The sequence below is a fragment of the Trachypithecus francoisi genome, unplaced genomic scaffold, assembly GCF_009764315.1.
Source record: "Trachypithecus francoisi isolate TF-2019V2 unplaced genomic scaffold, Tfra_2.0 Lachesis_group3, whole genome shotgun sequence".
Taxonomy (NCBI): domain Eukaryota; kingdom Metazoa; phylum Chordata; class Mammalia; order Primates; family Cercopithecidae; genus Trachypithecus; species Trachypithecus francoisi.
Window position 1 is genome coordinate 141,637,671 of NW_022681468.1, and position 13,854 is coordinate 141,651,524.

The 13,854-nt window shown below is 41.8% G+C and overlaps 1 protein-coding gene across 2 annotated transcripts in view; it reads left to right on the forward strand.

Moving 5' to 3' along the window:
* Window positions 1-13,854, forward strand: part of FBN1 (fibrillin 1) — a 249,205-nt gene that overhangs the window by 174,395 nt on the left and 60,956 nt on the right. The window contains exons 33-37 of one of the 2 annotated variants that reach the window (XM_033190198.1): window positions 7,122-7,244; window positions 7,395-7,517; window positions 9,125-9,250; window positions 11,680-11,802; window positions 13,550-13,672. In XM_033190198.1, the coding sequence (XP_033046089.1) occupies window positions 7,122-7,244; window positions 7,395-7,517; window positions 9,125-9,250; window positions 11,680-11,802; window positions 13,550-13,672 (618 nt within the window). The remainder of the gene's footprint in view (window positions 1-7,121; window positions 7,245-7,394; window positions 7,518-9,124; window positions 9,251-11,679; window positions 11,803-13,549; window positions 13,673-13,854) is intronic. The other variant, XM_033190199.1, reaches the window with a different exon arrangement.

The window sequence follows — 13,854 nt, forward strand, 5'->3', positions numbered from 1 at the left end:
CTGTGCACTACAGTCGCATGAAGTGACACCAGCTTTACATTAAGAACAGCAGCCTGGCCGGGCGCGGTGGCTCAAGCCTGTAATCCCAGCACTTTGGGAGGCCGAGACAGGCGGATCACGAGGTCAGGAGATCGAGACCATCCTGGCTAACACGGTGAAACCCCGTCTCTACTAAAAATACAAGAAACTAGCCGGGCGAGGTGGCAGGCGCCTGTAGTCCCAGCTACTCAGGAGGCTGAGGCGGGAGAATGGCATGAACCCGGGAGGCGGAGCTTGCGGTGAGCTGAGATCCGGTCACTGCACTCCAGCCTAGGCGACAGAGCGAGACTCCGTCTCAAAAAAAAAAAAAAGAACAGCAGTCTTTGAGTCAATCACATGAACATAGATTTGAAGTCAAAGAAACACTTGAGCTCTTCCTCCAGTTTTAAAAATTACAGCCTAAAATGATTTTCCAATTTGATAAAATCCAGCTAGCACGTAGGAAGACTTGAGTCTTTTATGCCCCTTTGATACAGAGTAACATGGCATGTGATAGTCTCATCTGAAGGAGTAGTATCCTGAATTGTGTTCTTAGTAAATCCTCTCATTCATGATCTTGAACAAATCACCAGGGTGCTCTGCAGTTACTCAAATGTTCTCCTTGGGTGAGTAACAGCCCTGACCTGTGGAAGGATATCAAATTTGATTGGAAATGGCTTAACCAAACAGTAAGTTTGGTATACTTGAAAACATGTTTTTAAAAATCTGGGGCAAAATATTTTTTGAATCCCATGTCACTAAGGCTCTTTTAGCTGCTTTTAGTTTAAAATTCGTGTCATTCACAACTTAGAACACCATCAGGTTACCTTGGTGATGGCTTTGTTTATAATGCTCCAGGCAACTAATGTAAGTAGAGAGATGTGTCTTGCCTAATTGGATAAACAAGCAGACAAAAGGAATATGTCTACTTATTTATCTATTTATTTATTTAGATTATCGTTTAATGAAAGGAATTATGAAAATATGTATGCTATTTCATAAGGAGCAATTTTGTTTCATGAGAACTAAGAAAAGGTCCTCTGGGCTCCATTACAGTTTTGTCTGAATATTTCAGCTCCCTGTCGTTACTGAGTGTTTCCATTTTAACAAATAAACATGTTTTTTCCCCCAATCACTTTAGCAATGTTCAGAATCCACCCACTGACTTACATTCCCAGCCCACACAGATGCTAAGGGTTTCTTTTTACTCCTTAAGCTTTGTTCAGACCGTGGGTATTGCCAAGGGGGAAAGTTCCATTTAATGGAGAGAGAACACATTTGCTTGAAACGTAGAACACAGCTTTTCTATCCTTGGCTTAAGTGGGCTGGATTACAATTTTTCTGTGACCCAATGTAAGGCGTCTGCTGCCTGTTCTACGTAATTAAGGCCCTGCTAGGTGTCATCTTTGATGGGTGGTCCTGGCTTTCACAGGCTAATTTTAAGACCCTGCCTCCCATCACGTGCTTACTTAGTTCATGAATAAAGCAAGTATACCATTAAGTGGAATTAAATCCGACTTGTTTTCAGTTAAAATAGCAGGATTTCTGGGTCATTCTTTATTGGAAACTAGCTGGTTCCTTTCACAAAAGAAATGTCTCTGGTGGGTCTTGGTCCATAGGAGAGAATCACATATTTCAACCACCAACAGTCAGTGAGAATTTGTGTTCATCTCCTTCCAGTTTCTTATCACTGCTAATTTTCCTTCACTGGTTGTCAGCCTTTGAAAATTCCAGGGTGTTCAGTTAATAGTGTTGGCTCAAATTTGGATCCAAATTAAGAAATCCAAGTAGACTTCACGTTTGGCCTCTCCATTCATGGTAACGCCCTCTTCCTCAATGCCTAATCAAGGAGTTTTTGCAGTGCACAGTTCTGCCAGGTTAGGATCCAGGAGACGGATGCCCAGATGGCGGGGAAGGCAGATGTTTGTGTGGGTGATACAGCCTCTCTCTGTGTGACTATAAGAGGAGGCCACAGCAGCCCCGAGCACAAGCCCGCACTTGGATATCAGACTTGCATGGGACATACGCAGAGCCTGTGAGCAGGGTCTGCCCACGCCGCACCCTTGCCCTTCAAGACAGCCATGCAAGAGGGCCTTTGAGTCTTTGTGACAAAGGTTTGGTGAGGTTAAGAAGGTTGTGGTGTCACCTTTAAATTTGAATTTCTTTGCTTTTCTTGGCTTATGCTATTCTTAATCTTAAAAAGGAATTTTCTGTTTGCAGTGAACTTGTGCAGGAAAGAGAACAGTTTTACAGAAAGAGAGATTCCTGGCAAACATATACTATGTTTCCTTCACATTATTGAAGAGTGTTTCAATACAGCATTTTCATTTGCTTGTTTTCCTTATGGCTCACTTTCCCCGTCTGTTTGCTTTTATGATGAATTACAGTCCAAATCTGCCATAGAAACAATTAATGAATAATGGTTGGTGCATACATGCACACACACCCACATGCAAAAACCTTTTATTTGGAGATGCTTTTATACTTTATGACCGCTTGAAGTCTCTCCAGTTGTTACATACTGGGAGTGTAAAGCATTGAGATAATAACTTACACAAATATTCACAAAATGGAGAATTGAATATTGGCTTCTGAGTTACTCTCTCCTATTACCCGAAAGCCCATGATACACAGCCTCTTGTAAATATAGTTTCTTTTCACCTTCAAAACATTGCCATAAAACTGAAAACACTTTCTTAAATTATAAATTTATGTTAGCATATTATTGATGATTTTTAAAAGAGACTCTCCTTTAAAAAGAAATGATAATTTTCTTTTTTTTTTTTTTTTTTTTTTTTTTTTTTTTTTTTTTTTGAGGCGGAGTCTCGCTCTGTTGCCCGGACTGGAGTGCAGTGGCCGGATCTCAGCTCACTGCAAGCTCCGCCTCCCGGGTTTACGCCATTCTCCTGCCTCAGCCTCCCGAGTAGCTGGGACTACAGGCGCCCGCCACCTCGCCCGGCTAGTTTTTTTTTTGTATTTTTAGTAGAGACGGGGTTTCACCGTGTTAGCCAGGATGGTCTCGATCTCCTGACCTCGTGATCCGCCCGTCTCGGCCTCCCAAAGTGCTGGGATTACAGGCTTGAGCCACCGCGCCCGGCCGATAATTTTCTTAATTGCAAGATTAAACGTGGAAGATAAAAAGCCATATGAAAATGATAATACTCATAAAATAAGAGTACCTTTGGTCATTAGAAAATTGGAAAGAAAAAGATTACAGAATTACTAGATTAATAGGTTGTGGTCATGTCTGAAAATTATGCTTAGTAGAAGATATTAGTGAATATTTCTATAAGTCACTTAATATTCACCAATATTTTGGGAACTCCATAAAGCAAGGCTTAGAATAAAATCCTGATATGACTAAAGAAATGAGCTCTGCCAGGCACAGTGGCTCACACTTGTAATCCCTGCACTTTGGGAGGCCAAGGTGGGCAGATCACCTGAGGTTAGGAGTTCAAGACCAGCCTGACCAACATGGTGAAAACCCATCTCTACTAAAAATGCAAAAAAAAAAAAAAAATAGCCGGCGTGGTGGCAGGCGCCTGTAATCCCAGCTACTAGGGAGGCTGAGGCAGGAGAATTGCTTAAACCCAGGAGGTGGAGGTTGCAGTGAACCGAGATCATACCATTGCACTGCAGCCTGGGCGACAAGAGCAAAACTCCATAAAATGAAAGGAAAGGAAAGGAGAGGGGAGGGTAGGGGAGGGGAGGGGAGGAGAGGGGGCTCAGCTAGGCAGCTGTGGTCCAAGGGAAGGAGTGCCAATCACCAGATGGGGAAACTGAGTTTTAGGAGGTCCTGTCTCTGCCCCTCACTGACTATGGGGCCCAACTTCTGTGTCCTCTTCTGAGAAACTGAGGATTGAGAGAATTGAATTACAAGTTCTTTCCACTTAGAAAACTCCTTGATTCTATAACATCTGGAGGCTTTGATGCTTATATAGTTGAAGCTTTTTGTGTCCACACAAGATGATTTGTCAGAGATCATGACAAATATGGGAGAGACATTTAGGCAGGACTCCACAAAAATGGTAATTTGTTGCATTACCTCTGAGGGGAGCGATTACCTGTGGCAGAAAGAAGTTTCGACAGTCCTGCTTGGGAGCATCTGTGCTAGTTCTGCAGGGTCTGTTAGGTCAGGTATGGGAAGACATACGTTCTTGAATTCCTGTGCCTACTTAGCACTGTTGTCCCTGAATTGGCCTTCCTCCTCATTTCCTTGGAATGTACCATGCTTAATTATTTAGCTGGTTAAAGCTTCCAGTCACCGTCTAAAGCTACGTGCCTCCCTTGACCTGCAGTAATAACCTGATAGGTCCGTGTAGCTGCCAAAATTACACTAAAATCCACCTATGCAATGTGTCATGATTGAAAGAACATTCTTCCAGGCATGCTGCTTCATTTTTATGATCATTAGTGATATTATAAACTTCTTTTATAGGAGCAATCTGTTCTTATTTCATTTTGTGTTTGCTGTAGAAGTTACAAAGAAGCCAAAGATCCCAGGACCATTTCAGAGCTTCAGATGGAACACTTGGCAAATAGCATGTTTGCAAATACTTTCAAATCATTTAATTGGGCTTCATAAGTAAACAAAACGGCAAACATGAATTACTTGCCCAGTTTCTTTTTCACGCCACTATTCAAGTGTTCACTGGAAATTCTTTCAGTGTTTTGTATGGCAAAATTGTTCTTCTTGACCTAAGATTTGTGTTAGATATTGGTTTCCATATAGAGTACCATATTTATGAGTTTTTGTTCTTAGTTAATGACAAAGTTGTACATGAAGGCTAGGATGCTTTATTATTACAGGTGATTTTAGGTCCATTACATGTCCTTTTGCTAGCTTCTCTCTTCTGTATCCCTAGCAGGTTTTTTTCAATCTGTCTTTGCTCACCACAAAGTTTAAAGGAAAGGCAAGAGTGGGGCAAGAACATTAGAAATTGTATAGATAGGCCGGGTGCGGTGGCTCAAGCCTGTAATCCCAGCACTTTGGGAGGCCGAGACGGGCGGATCACGAGGTCGAGACCATCCTGGCTAACACGGTGAAACCCCGTCTCTACTAAAAATACAAAAACTAGCCGGGCGAGGTGGCGGGCGCCTGTAGTCCCAGCTACTTGGGAGGCTGAGGCAGGAGAATGGCGTAAACCCGGGAGGCGGAGCTTGCAGTGAGCTGAGATCTGGCCACTGCACTCCAGTCTGGGTGACAGAGCGAGACTCCGCCTCAAAAAAAAAAAAAAAAAAAAAAAATTGTATAGATAGTGTAGATTTGATGATTTTTCTCTTTTCTCAGTGCTAGTTTGAAGTATCAGCATTCTGTCTTTAAATTACGCTCAGTGTATGTTTTTTGTGGAGATTTATTTCCCTATTCTTGTTGTGTATTGCTTTTGGAGAAAACGTGGAAAAACAGGTAGCTAGACAGCTGTCATTTTCTTCAGCTACCTGGAAGTCCTAGGTTCAATTTTTAATGTTTTATTATTTTTATTGTTAATTAACAACTATACATTTATGTTAACAAGTATACAAGGGTAAAGTGCAAGGTTTTGATACATGCATAAAATGTGGAATAATTAAATCAACCAAATTAGCATTCATTATAGAATAACCCATTATAACCCATTATAGAATAGGCTCATTTCAGGAAATTTTCACTTAATACTTTATATTCTTAGGCCAGGCGCGGCGGCTCAAGCCTGTAATCCCAGCACTTTGGGAGGCCGAGACGGGTGGATCCCGAGGTCAGGAGATCGAGACCATCCTGGCTAACATGGTGAAACCCCATCTCTACTAAAAAATACAAAAAACTAGCAGGGCGAGGTGGCGGTGCCTGTAGTCCCAGCTACTCCAGAGGCTGAGGCAGGAGAATGGCGTGAACCCGGGAGGCGGAGCTTGCAGTGAGCTGAGATCCGGCCACTGTACTCCAGCCTGGGCAACAGAGCAAGAATCCGTCTCAAAAAAAAAAAAAAAAAACTTTATATTCTTTTCTATAACATATTTATATTAGAGAGTCTATCTTGGCTAAAGTTGACAATGGAATTTTGAAGAATAGAGCATTTTGGAAAATTTGGATTCTTAGTAATGTCACCCTAATCTGGTACTCCTTATATTCTGACAAAATCCCCATTGGATTAACTTGAGTTTTACATGAAATATACAAGAAAGCTAGGCTCTCCAATGTGCTAGGACTCTAAAAAGCTAGGGAAAGACGGCTTATATACTGCCTTAAGGAACATTTTCTGCAAATGCTTAAATTAGCAATACCTAAAGTAAAGCTTTTATAGAAATAAAGCATAATTAAATAACTTTCAGCCGGGCGTGGTGGCTCAAGCCTGTAATCCCAGCACTTTGGGAGGCCGAGATGGGCGGATCACGAGGTCAGGAGATCGAGACCTTCCTGGCTAACACGGTGAAACCCCGTCACTACTAAAAATACAAAAAAAACCCTAGCCGGGCGAGGTGGCGGGCGCCTGTAGTCCCAGCTACTCCGGAGGCTGAGGCAGGAGAATGGCGTAAAACCCGGGAGGCGGAGCTTGCAGTGAGCTGAGATCTGGCCACTGCACTCCAGCCCAGGCGACAGAGCAAGACTCCGTCTCAAAAAAAAAATAAATAAATAAATAACTTTTAAATTTAAGAATAAAATATATTTTATATATAGAATATAATGCAAAAATTTTCTAACATGCCAACAGGTTTGTATTTTTTGTCTCTGCAAGATATGAAAAGAATGTGCATCATTACTCCATAGTTGACTTACTAAAAATATTAGCAATAGAAAATATATGACAAGGAGTATTAAAACCATAGAAAATTAAGCAACTCATTTTTTATGGTCTTCAGCTGTAAAAGGTCACTTTGCAGTGACTGGAAACTTACATTAAAATATGGAAAATAGAGTTAATAGTAGCTAGTACAATCATATTCTTATATCTTTATAATTTGAAATTTAAAGCTGTTTAATATATGTAGAGTTTGTATATGGATGCAAAACCAATCTATACTATACCATGGGAAGTTTGAAGGCAAGTCAACTTTTGAATATTACTTATTTTAAAAACCAAAAGACGTTTGTGCTGAGCCTTTTTCTAAATCGCTGCTCATTTTTCCAGACATCAATGAATGTGAAATTGGAGCACACAACTGTGGCAGACACGCTGTATGTACCAACACAGCAGGAAGCTTCAAATGTAGCTGCAGTCCTGGGTGGATTGGAGATGGCATTAAGTGCACTGGTGAGTAGGAAAGTAACAGAGATTGCTTATCAAGGACTGCGTAGATGACACATATGAAAATATTAATTCTGTAAAGTTATTTTAATTTGTGTATTATTGGTTTTAAATGCCACACTTTCTGTTAATAATGATATAACCTTTTTCCATAAGATCTGGACGAATGTTCCAATGGAACCCATATGTGCAGCCAGCATGCAGACTGCAAGAATACCATGGGATCTTACCGCTGTCTGTGCAAGGAAGGGTACACAGGCGATGGCTTCACTTGTACAGGTATGTTCACACTAGAAACAAACGGGTCAACCCTAGTCAGAGAAGCAAGGCATTCCACATTTCGCAGGCTAGCAATTCTTTTTTGAAGACTAGGCCACTTAATAGAAAAGATTCATCATTTGACACTAGAGCTCTGTGGGGGAAAAAAAAAAAAATTGGAACCAGGTCAATTAGGGAGACCTCAAAAGCTTCTCGATAGATACATAGATGGAGGGATGGATGGATGGATGGATGGATGGATAGATAGATAAATAGATAGATAGATAGATAGATGTTTAGATGCCATTATCACATCATTTACAGTGATCTGTGCTCTAACACAAAATGATACCAAAAAAGTCATACCATTCTCCACCTCAAGTCAGCTAGGCCTTATAATATTTACAATTGGCATATATATCATTATATAGCTGTATATAATGATGTCCTTAATTTAAACAAATCATACTTCTTTTTATATGCCTGGCCTTTATGTTTTTTGCCTATTTCTCATCAACGACTTCCTTTCTGTAACCACACAAGGATAAGCTTGCTGTAGGAAGCTATGTAAGGAGAAGGGATTAGATGTTCTAGATTAGAAGAACAGTATATATTTTTCTCCAACACGCCATCATCATCATCATCATCATCAACATTCCATATTGGTATGAGTAAAAATTTCAAACCTGCTATGGAATTCATTCACTTCTGGTTTTGCAATAATGTATTAATGAAATTTTCTTTTTGGCTCTAATTAATAGTCATTGAATTAACATAAACTGCTATACACATTTAAACATACATGATTAGACTTGTCATTACATAAATTATACGTATACTTACATGTGCGTGTATTTACAGACAGCACTTTTTATATCAGAGCTCTGGAGTTAAATAAAATAGTAAGATCCATTGGCCATTAGGTCGCATAGCTGTTCCTATAATTTAAAACATTAATTTATCCTGAGCACTTTGTTCATAAAAAGTCATTTAAGCACAATAGAGGCTAAGGCCCATTAAGTGATTTACCTGGAATTTTTTTTTTATTCACTGAAAGTTTTATCTCAGAGGGAATCATTTTTGCCTAACTTATTGATGTTTTGTCATCAAAAACCTCCCATCATTTTGAGAACATATTCAAATTCCATGTATTAGACATGTGTGGTTTATGTGTTTGATATTTAAATGCCTGTGATTATCAAGAAAACTAGGTAGAGATTAAACAGATGAAATTTTTCTTCTCCCCTGTGGTTGCCATTCTTTTGCACTTTTGGTGCCCATCTAAGCTAAGCCTGAAACTTGAGAAATAGGCACAAACATGATGTGTCATTTCCCGTCATGGGTGTGCCCTCCATGCAGATGACCCTTCTTGAACAGGCCTTGGTTTGCATGATTCCTTCGGCTTATTCATTTTACCTCATTCAGGGTAAATCATCATTCAGGATTCTGAATCAGCCCCATGTAAATTGCATATTCAAGATTAGCCTTCCAAAGAGAGAAATAAATGACTTTAAATGTGTCACATTGATGTTATGCCAAAACATTGCTGCACTGGAAAGTTGTTAGACCTGAGGAATTCGAAAGCCCCTAAGCGAGGAAGAGTAACGTGTGTTTCTTTCTGGCTGTAGACCTTGATGAGTGCTCTGAGAATCTGAATCTCTGTGGCAATGGCCAGTGCCTCAATGCCCCAGGAGGATACCGCTGTGAATGTGACATGGGCTTCGTGCCCAGTGCTGATGGGAAAGCCTGTGAAGGTAACTGATGGGGAAGCCGCTGGGAGCCTTGTCGGGCTTGATGAGATTAGGTTATTTAAACATTCCTGATGGGTTTTTTTTTTTTTTTAACTGAGGTATGTTTTAGCTTCATGTCTAAGCTGGTCAGTTCAGTCTGTAGAGGGGTTAGGTTTCCAGCTGACCATTTCTCTTGGTGCATAGAAAACCTCAGCTGACTGGCCACAAGCTGTACATCCAGCCTTGGCCGCATGGTCTGCAAGGGTATACCCATTGGTCAGTGAGGGTAACCAGGTGTGGTTAACTCAGTGCAACCCATTTATCCCTACCGAGGGAGATGCAACCCATTTATCCCTACCGAGGGAGATGCAACCCATTTATCCCTACCGAGGGAGGTGCAACCCATTTATCCCTACCGAGGGAGGTGCAACCCATTTATCCCTACCGAGGGAGGTGCAACCCATTTATCCCTACCGAGGGAGGTGCAACCCATTTATCCCTACCGAGGGAGGTGCAACCCATTTATCCCTACAGAGGGAGGTGCAACCCATTTATCCCTACCGAGGGAGGTGCAACCCATTATCCCTACAGAGGGAGGTGCAACCCATTTATCCCTACCGAGGGAGGTGCAACCCATTTATCCCTACCGAGGGAGGTGCAACCCATTTATCCCTACCGAGGGAGGTGCAACCCATTTATCCCTACCGAGGGAGGTGCAACCCATTTATCCCTACCGAGGGAGGTGCAACCCATTTATCCCTACTGAGGGGGACGCAACCCATTTATCCCTACCGAGGGAGACGCAACCCATTTATCCCTACTGAGGGGGACACAACCCATTTATCCCTACTGAGGGGGACGCAACCCATTTATCCCTACCGAGGGAGGTGCAACCCATTTATCCCTACCGAGGGAGATGCAACCCATTTATCCCTACTGAGGGGGACACAACCCATTTATCCCTACTGAGGGGGACACAACCCATTTATCCCTACTGAGGGGGAAAAGAGCTCAAAGTGCAAGTTCCCTGATAATGTCCCGTTATGGGATTATCACTAAATATGGAAACACAGGTTTTAATCTCCACTGTATTTGGTTTCTAGAAATAAAAGCAGAGCAAATAGTCTCGTCCATACCTAGAATGGTATGTCTCACATTTGCTCTAAATATCTAACATATGTGAACATGGGACCGGTTTGCAAATCTGTTCAATAGGGGACCCTTGGGATACTGCCATATGGCATGGTATCTCTCAGCTTTAGGCTCTGGTCATTCTGATAAGTATTAGTCAGACAGGAAGAGTCCTGGGAACCTGTTAGCTAAGGCTGGATGCCATTAGGAAACACAAGATTCTTCCGTTTACCCACATTTGTCAAATTTAAGCACATTCTCCTTCATTGAAAAGAAGATTTCAGTAGAAATAAACAAATGATAACGATTGTCAGTAGGAGTTTAAACAAGACCTGATTAATGTATTAGTTAATAGTTGTTCCTTGTTAACAAGACATGAACTCAAAATCAGTCATTAGCTATGACATGCATACTCATTCCCTCATGTATTTTTATGTAAATACTTTTCTTTGTTATGGAACCATTGGGTGTTCTTTATACAGTTTATATTAAATGTGCAGAATTTGATATAAAACTCCTTGGAGTCAAGAAACCAGATTATGCTCTTGATCATGTGCCTAATGCCTTGTTTACTTTTGTTACTCCAAGTATCCAAGGAAAACAGGTACTGTGCCACCTCTGGTAACATAAATAGTCACAGTGAAAGTTGTGCTTCTCTTATTGCTATAAGGGCCGATTTTGTTTGTTTGTTTGTTCTTAATATAAATCATGGCTGGCGGAGTGGTCATGGCTATTTAAAGCTAGTCTCAAGGCTGAAAATGTGACTATGTGTCAACTGCACATGAAGAATGTTAACAGGAGGCAGAGACAGAGGCCTGGAAGAAGCATGTGCGGTTTTTCAATCTTCATCAACAAAGGCAAACACATGCCATAGGACTAGGGACACTGGAGATTATGCAACTAATTATGACAGTTCCCCAAAAGACATTGTAGCTTGTGAAATTTTGATTCACAACAAAAACAGTGACTAGATAGATAGATTAAAAAAAAGCACACACAAATCTAGTGTAAGGTGGCTTGCTTGGCTCTTACTTTACGGAACTGATGTGGACCTACGGGGAAAACTACAAATGAGATACGTATCTGTAAAATGCTCACCCTGCTGCTTGGCATGTAATAGGGACTGAGGAAAAGTAACCTGTCACCTACAAGACGTCCCTGTGTATGACAAATCATCTAAAAGTCTATAGGAGAAGTGCCCAGATTTGTGTTAGGTAGTCTGCATTTTCTTAATATTTACATTAGTTGCCTAATTATATTTGGCAGATGTTTTTAGAAAAATATAAATTAACTGCTTTGCTTTTTTTTCTCCCTCCCCCAAGATATTGATGAGTGCTCCCTTCCAAACATCTGTGTCTTTGGAACTTGCCACAACCTCCCAGGCCTGTTCCGCTGTGAGTGTGAGATAGGCTACGAACTGGACAGAAGCGGTGGGAACTGCACAGGTAAGACCTCTGCTCGCATCAAAATTGGCTCCCTGGTGTCCCGGGGGACCCAGCTAGTAGAGCCTCCCTGGGGCTACACAAGGGCCATCACAGAGGACAAGAAAATCTAGGGGGAAGTAATAAGAATCACAGATACATTTTCTCACACCTGACTGAGAGGTGATTGGAGGTGGAACTGGAACTGATTGGAGGTGAGGATCCAGAGGGAAGAGTCGAAGACAATTGAAGGAGCAGAGTTCGTAGCCTTGAAATTGAGTTTGTGGCTACAGAGGAATGTTCTAGGGGTTCTCCAGCTGTGTAGCTTCCCAGCCATTTCCTTTTCTACTTGGGTACATTGTCGGAGAGTTTCCTTTTGGAGGCCATGCCCTAGGATCATGGGTTTTCTCCTTGTACTTTGTTGTTGCAATACCCACCCTACTCCTTCCTACCCCTGCCCTGCGCGTGGTCACCGGAGTACCTGGTCACAGAGCTCAGCCACCTATCTCTAGTGTATAAATCATTTTCTTGTTGAGCCAGGGACTCTCAGGGAACATTATAAAAAGCTTTGAAAAACTGTAGACACCCAGCAGACTGCCACTCGGTTCTCTTTGGCATTAAGACTTTGAAAGCCATTTGCATTTCCCCTTCTTAATTCACCCCTCTGTTCGAGGGTACTGAAGAAACAACTTATGTTCTGTATGAGTTCAAATTTCAGGAAAAATCTGATCTTTTCAACCACCTAAACAAACCATGACTCAGGGGCTCTCCAGATCATGACCACCACTACCACCCTGCAAATGCTCTGGATGGTGTATTCCTCTCCAGCCACACATTCTTCCCTTGGTTTTCCTTAAAACTGTGATGAGACCAGGCTGGGTCTCTTGCATGCCTCAGGAAGTCCCCTCTCCATGGCCTGTACCCTCTCCTGTGTGCCCCAGATCACTATCAACATCATTCTGTCTAATCTCATTTATGTTACTCTGGCCCTGTCCATCCAAATTCACATGCAATTTGAACAAAAAAATCTTCTGCAGCACAACCCACAGGAGGGTTGCCAGATCCAAGGGGAGGATCAAGGCGAAGGTGTCGTCCCTCTTCTCCATTCCCTCCTCACAGAAGCCGTTCTTCTATTCTTGAGTATTTCACGAGTGTTCAAAACAGACAAAAGGAATTGTACAGAGTGGAATTTGCCAAAACCCATGTCCTAAATATCTGGAATTCTATACATATTTTTGGAATAGAAACTGAAAGGGAAATACTCAACTCAGCATGGGTGATGGGAGAGAGACTCCTTGCCAACCTCAGGGAACACGCTAAGCTTCACGTGTGTATCAGGGGAAGCAGCAAGAGTTGCCCTTCTGAGGGTTTCCTGGGACATCTTGCTCTCATTTGATGAAATAACAAGCCACATATACTCAATATATTTTCTTAAAAACGGCGTCTGAATGTTTGTTTGACCCAGATCACAGCAGTGTTTTGCCTTCAGTTACCTTGACTGGAATATTTTTCCTGGTTCCAAAGTTATATTTTATCCTGATGACAAATTTGAATGGTAGATGTGTTCCGGGGGAAGACAACGAAAGACTATACCATATTTCCTTCCTGAGGGGTTTTATTTCTGAAGTGGAAGACTGCATTTCTAGACGCAGTTGTAACTAGTAGCTTTAAAATTCTTGTTTGGAGCTCTAGACTGGGCCCTGTTCTTTGACGGCGATGTCCGCCTGCCCTGGCTCAGGTGCTAACTCCACTGCTTGCTGTTCGGTTTTAGATGTGAACGAATGCCTGGATCCAACCACGTGCATCAGTGGGAACTGTATCAACACTCCAGGCAGCTATACCTGTGACTGCCCACCTGATTTCGAACTGAACCCAACTCGAGTTGGCTGTGTTGGTAAGACCTTAAAAACTTTTCAGAGAAGCAAGCATACCGTGTATTATTTTGAAAACAGCACCAAACATTCCATTCTCAAAGTTTGCAAAATGAATGATACAGAAATTTAAACGTTTCCTGTCTCTGCTTTATGTTCAGATATCTTTTCCATCGGGAAGATTCTCGGTAGTGTATAATGTTCA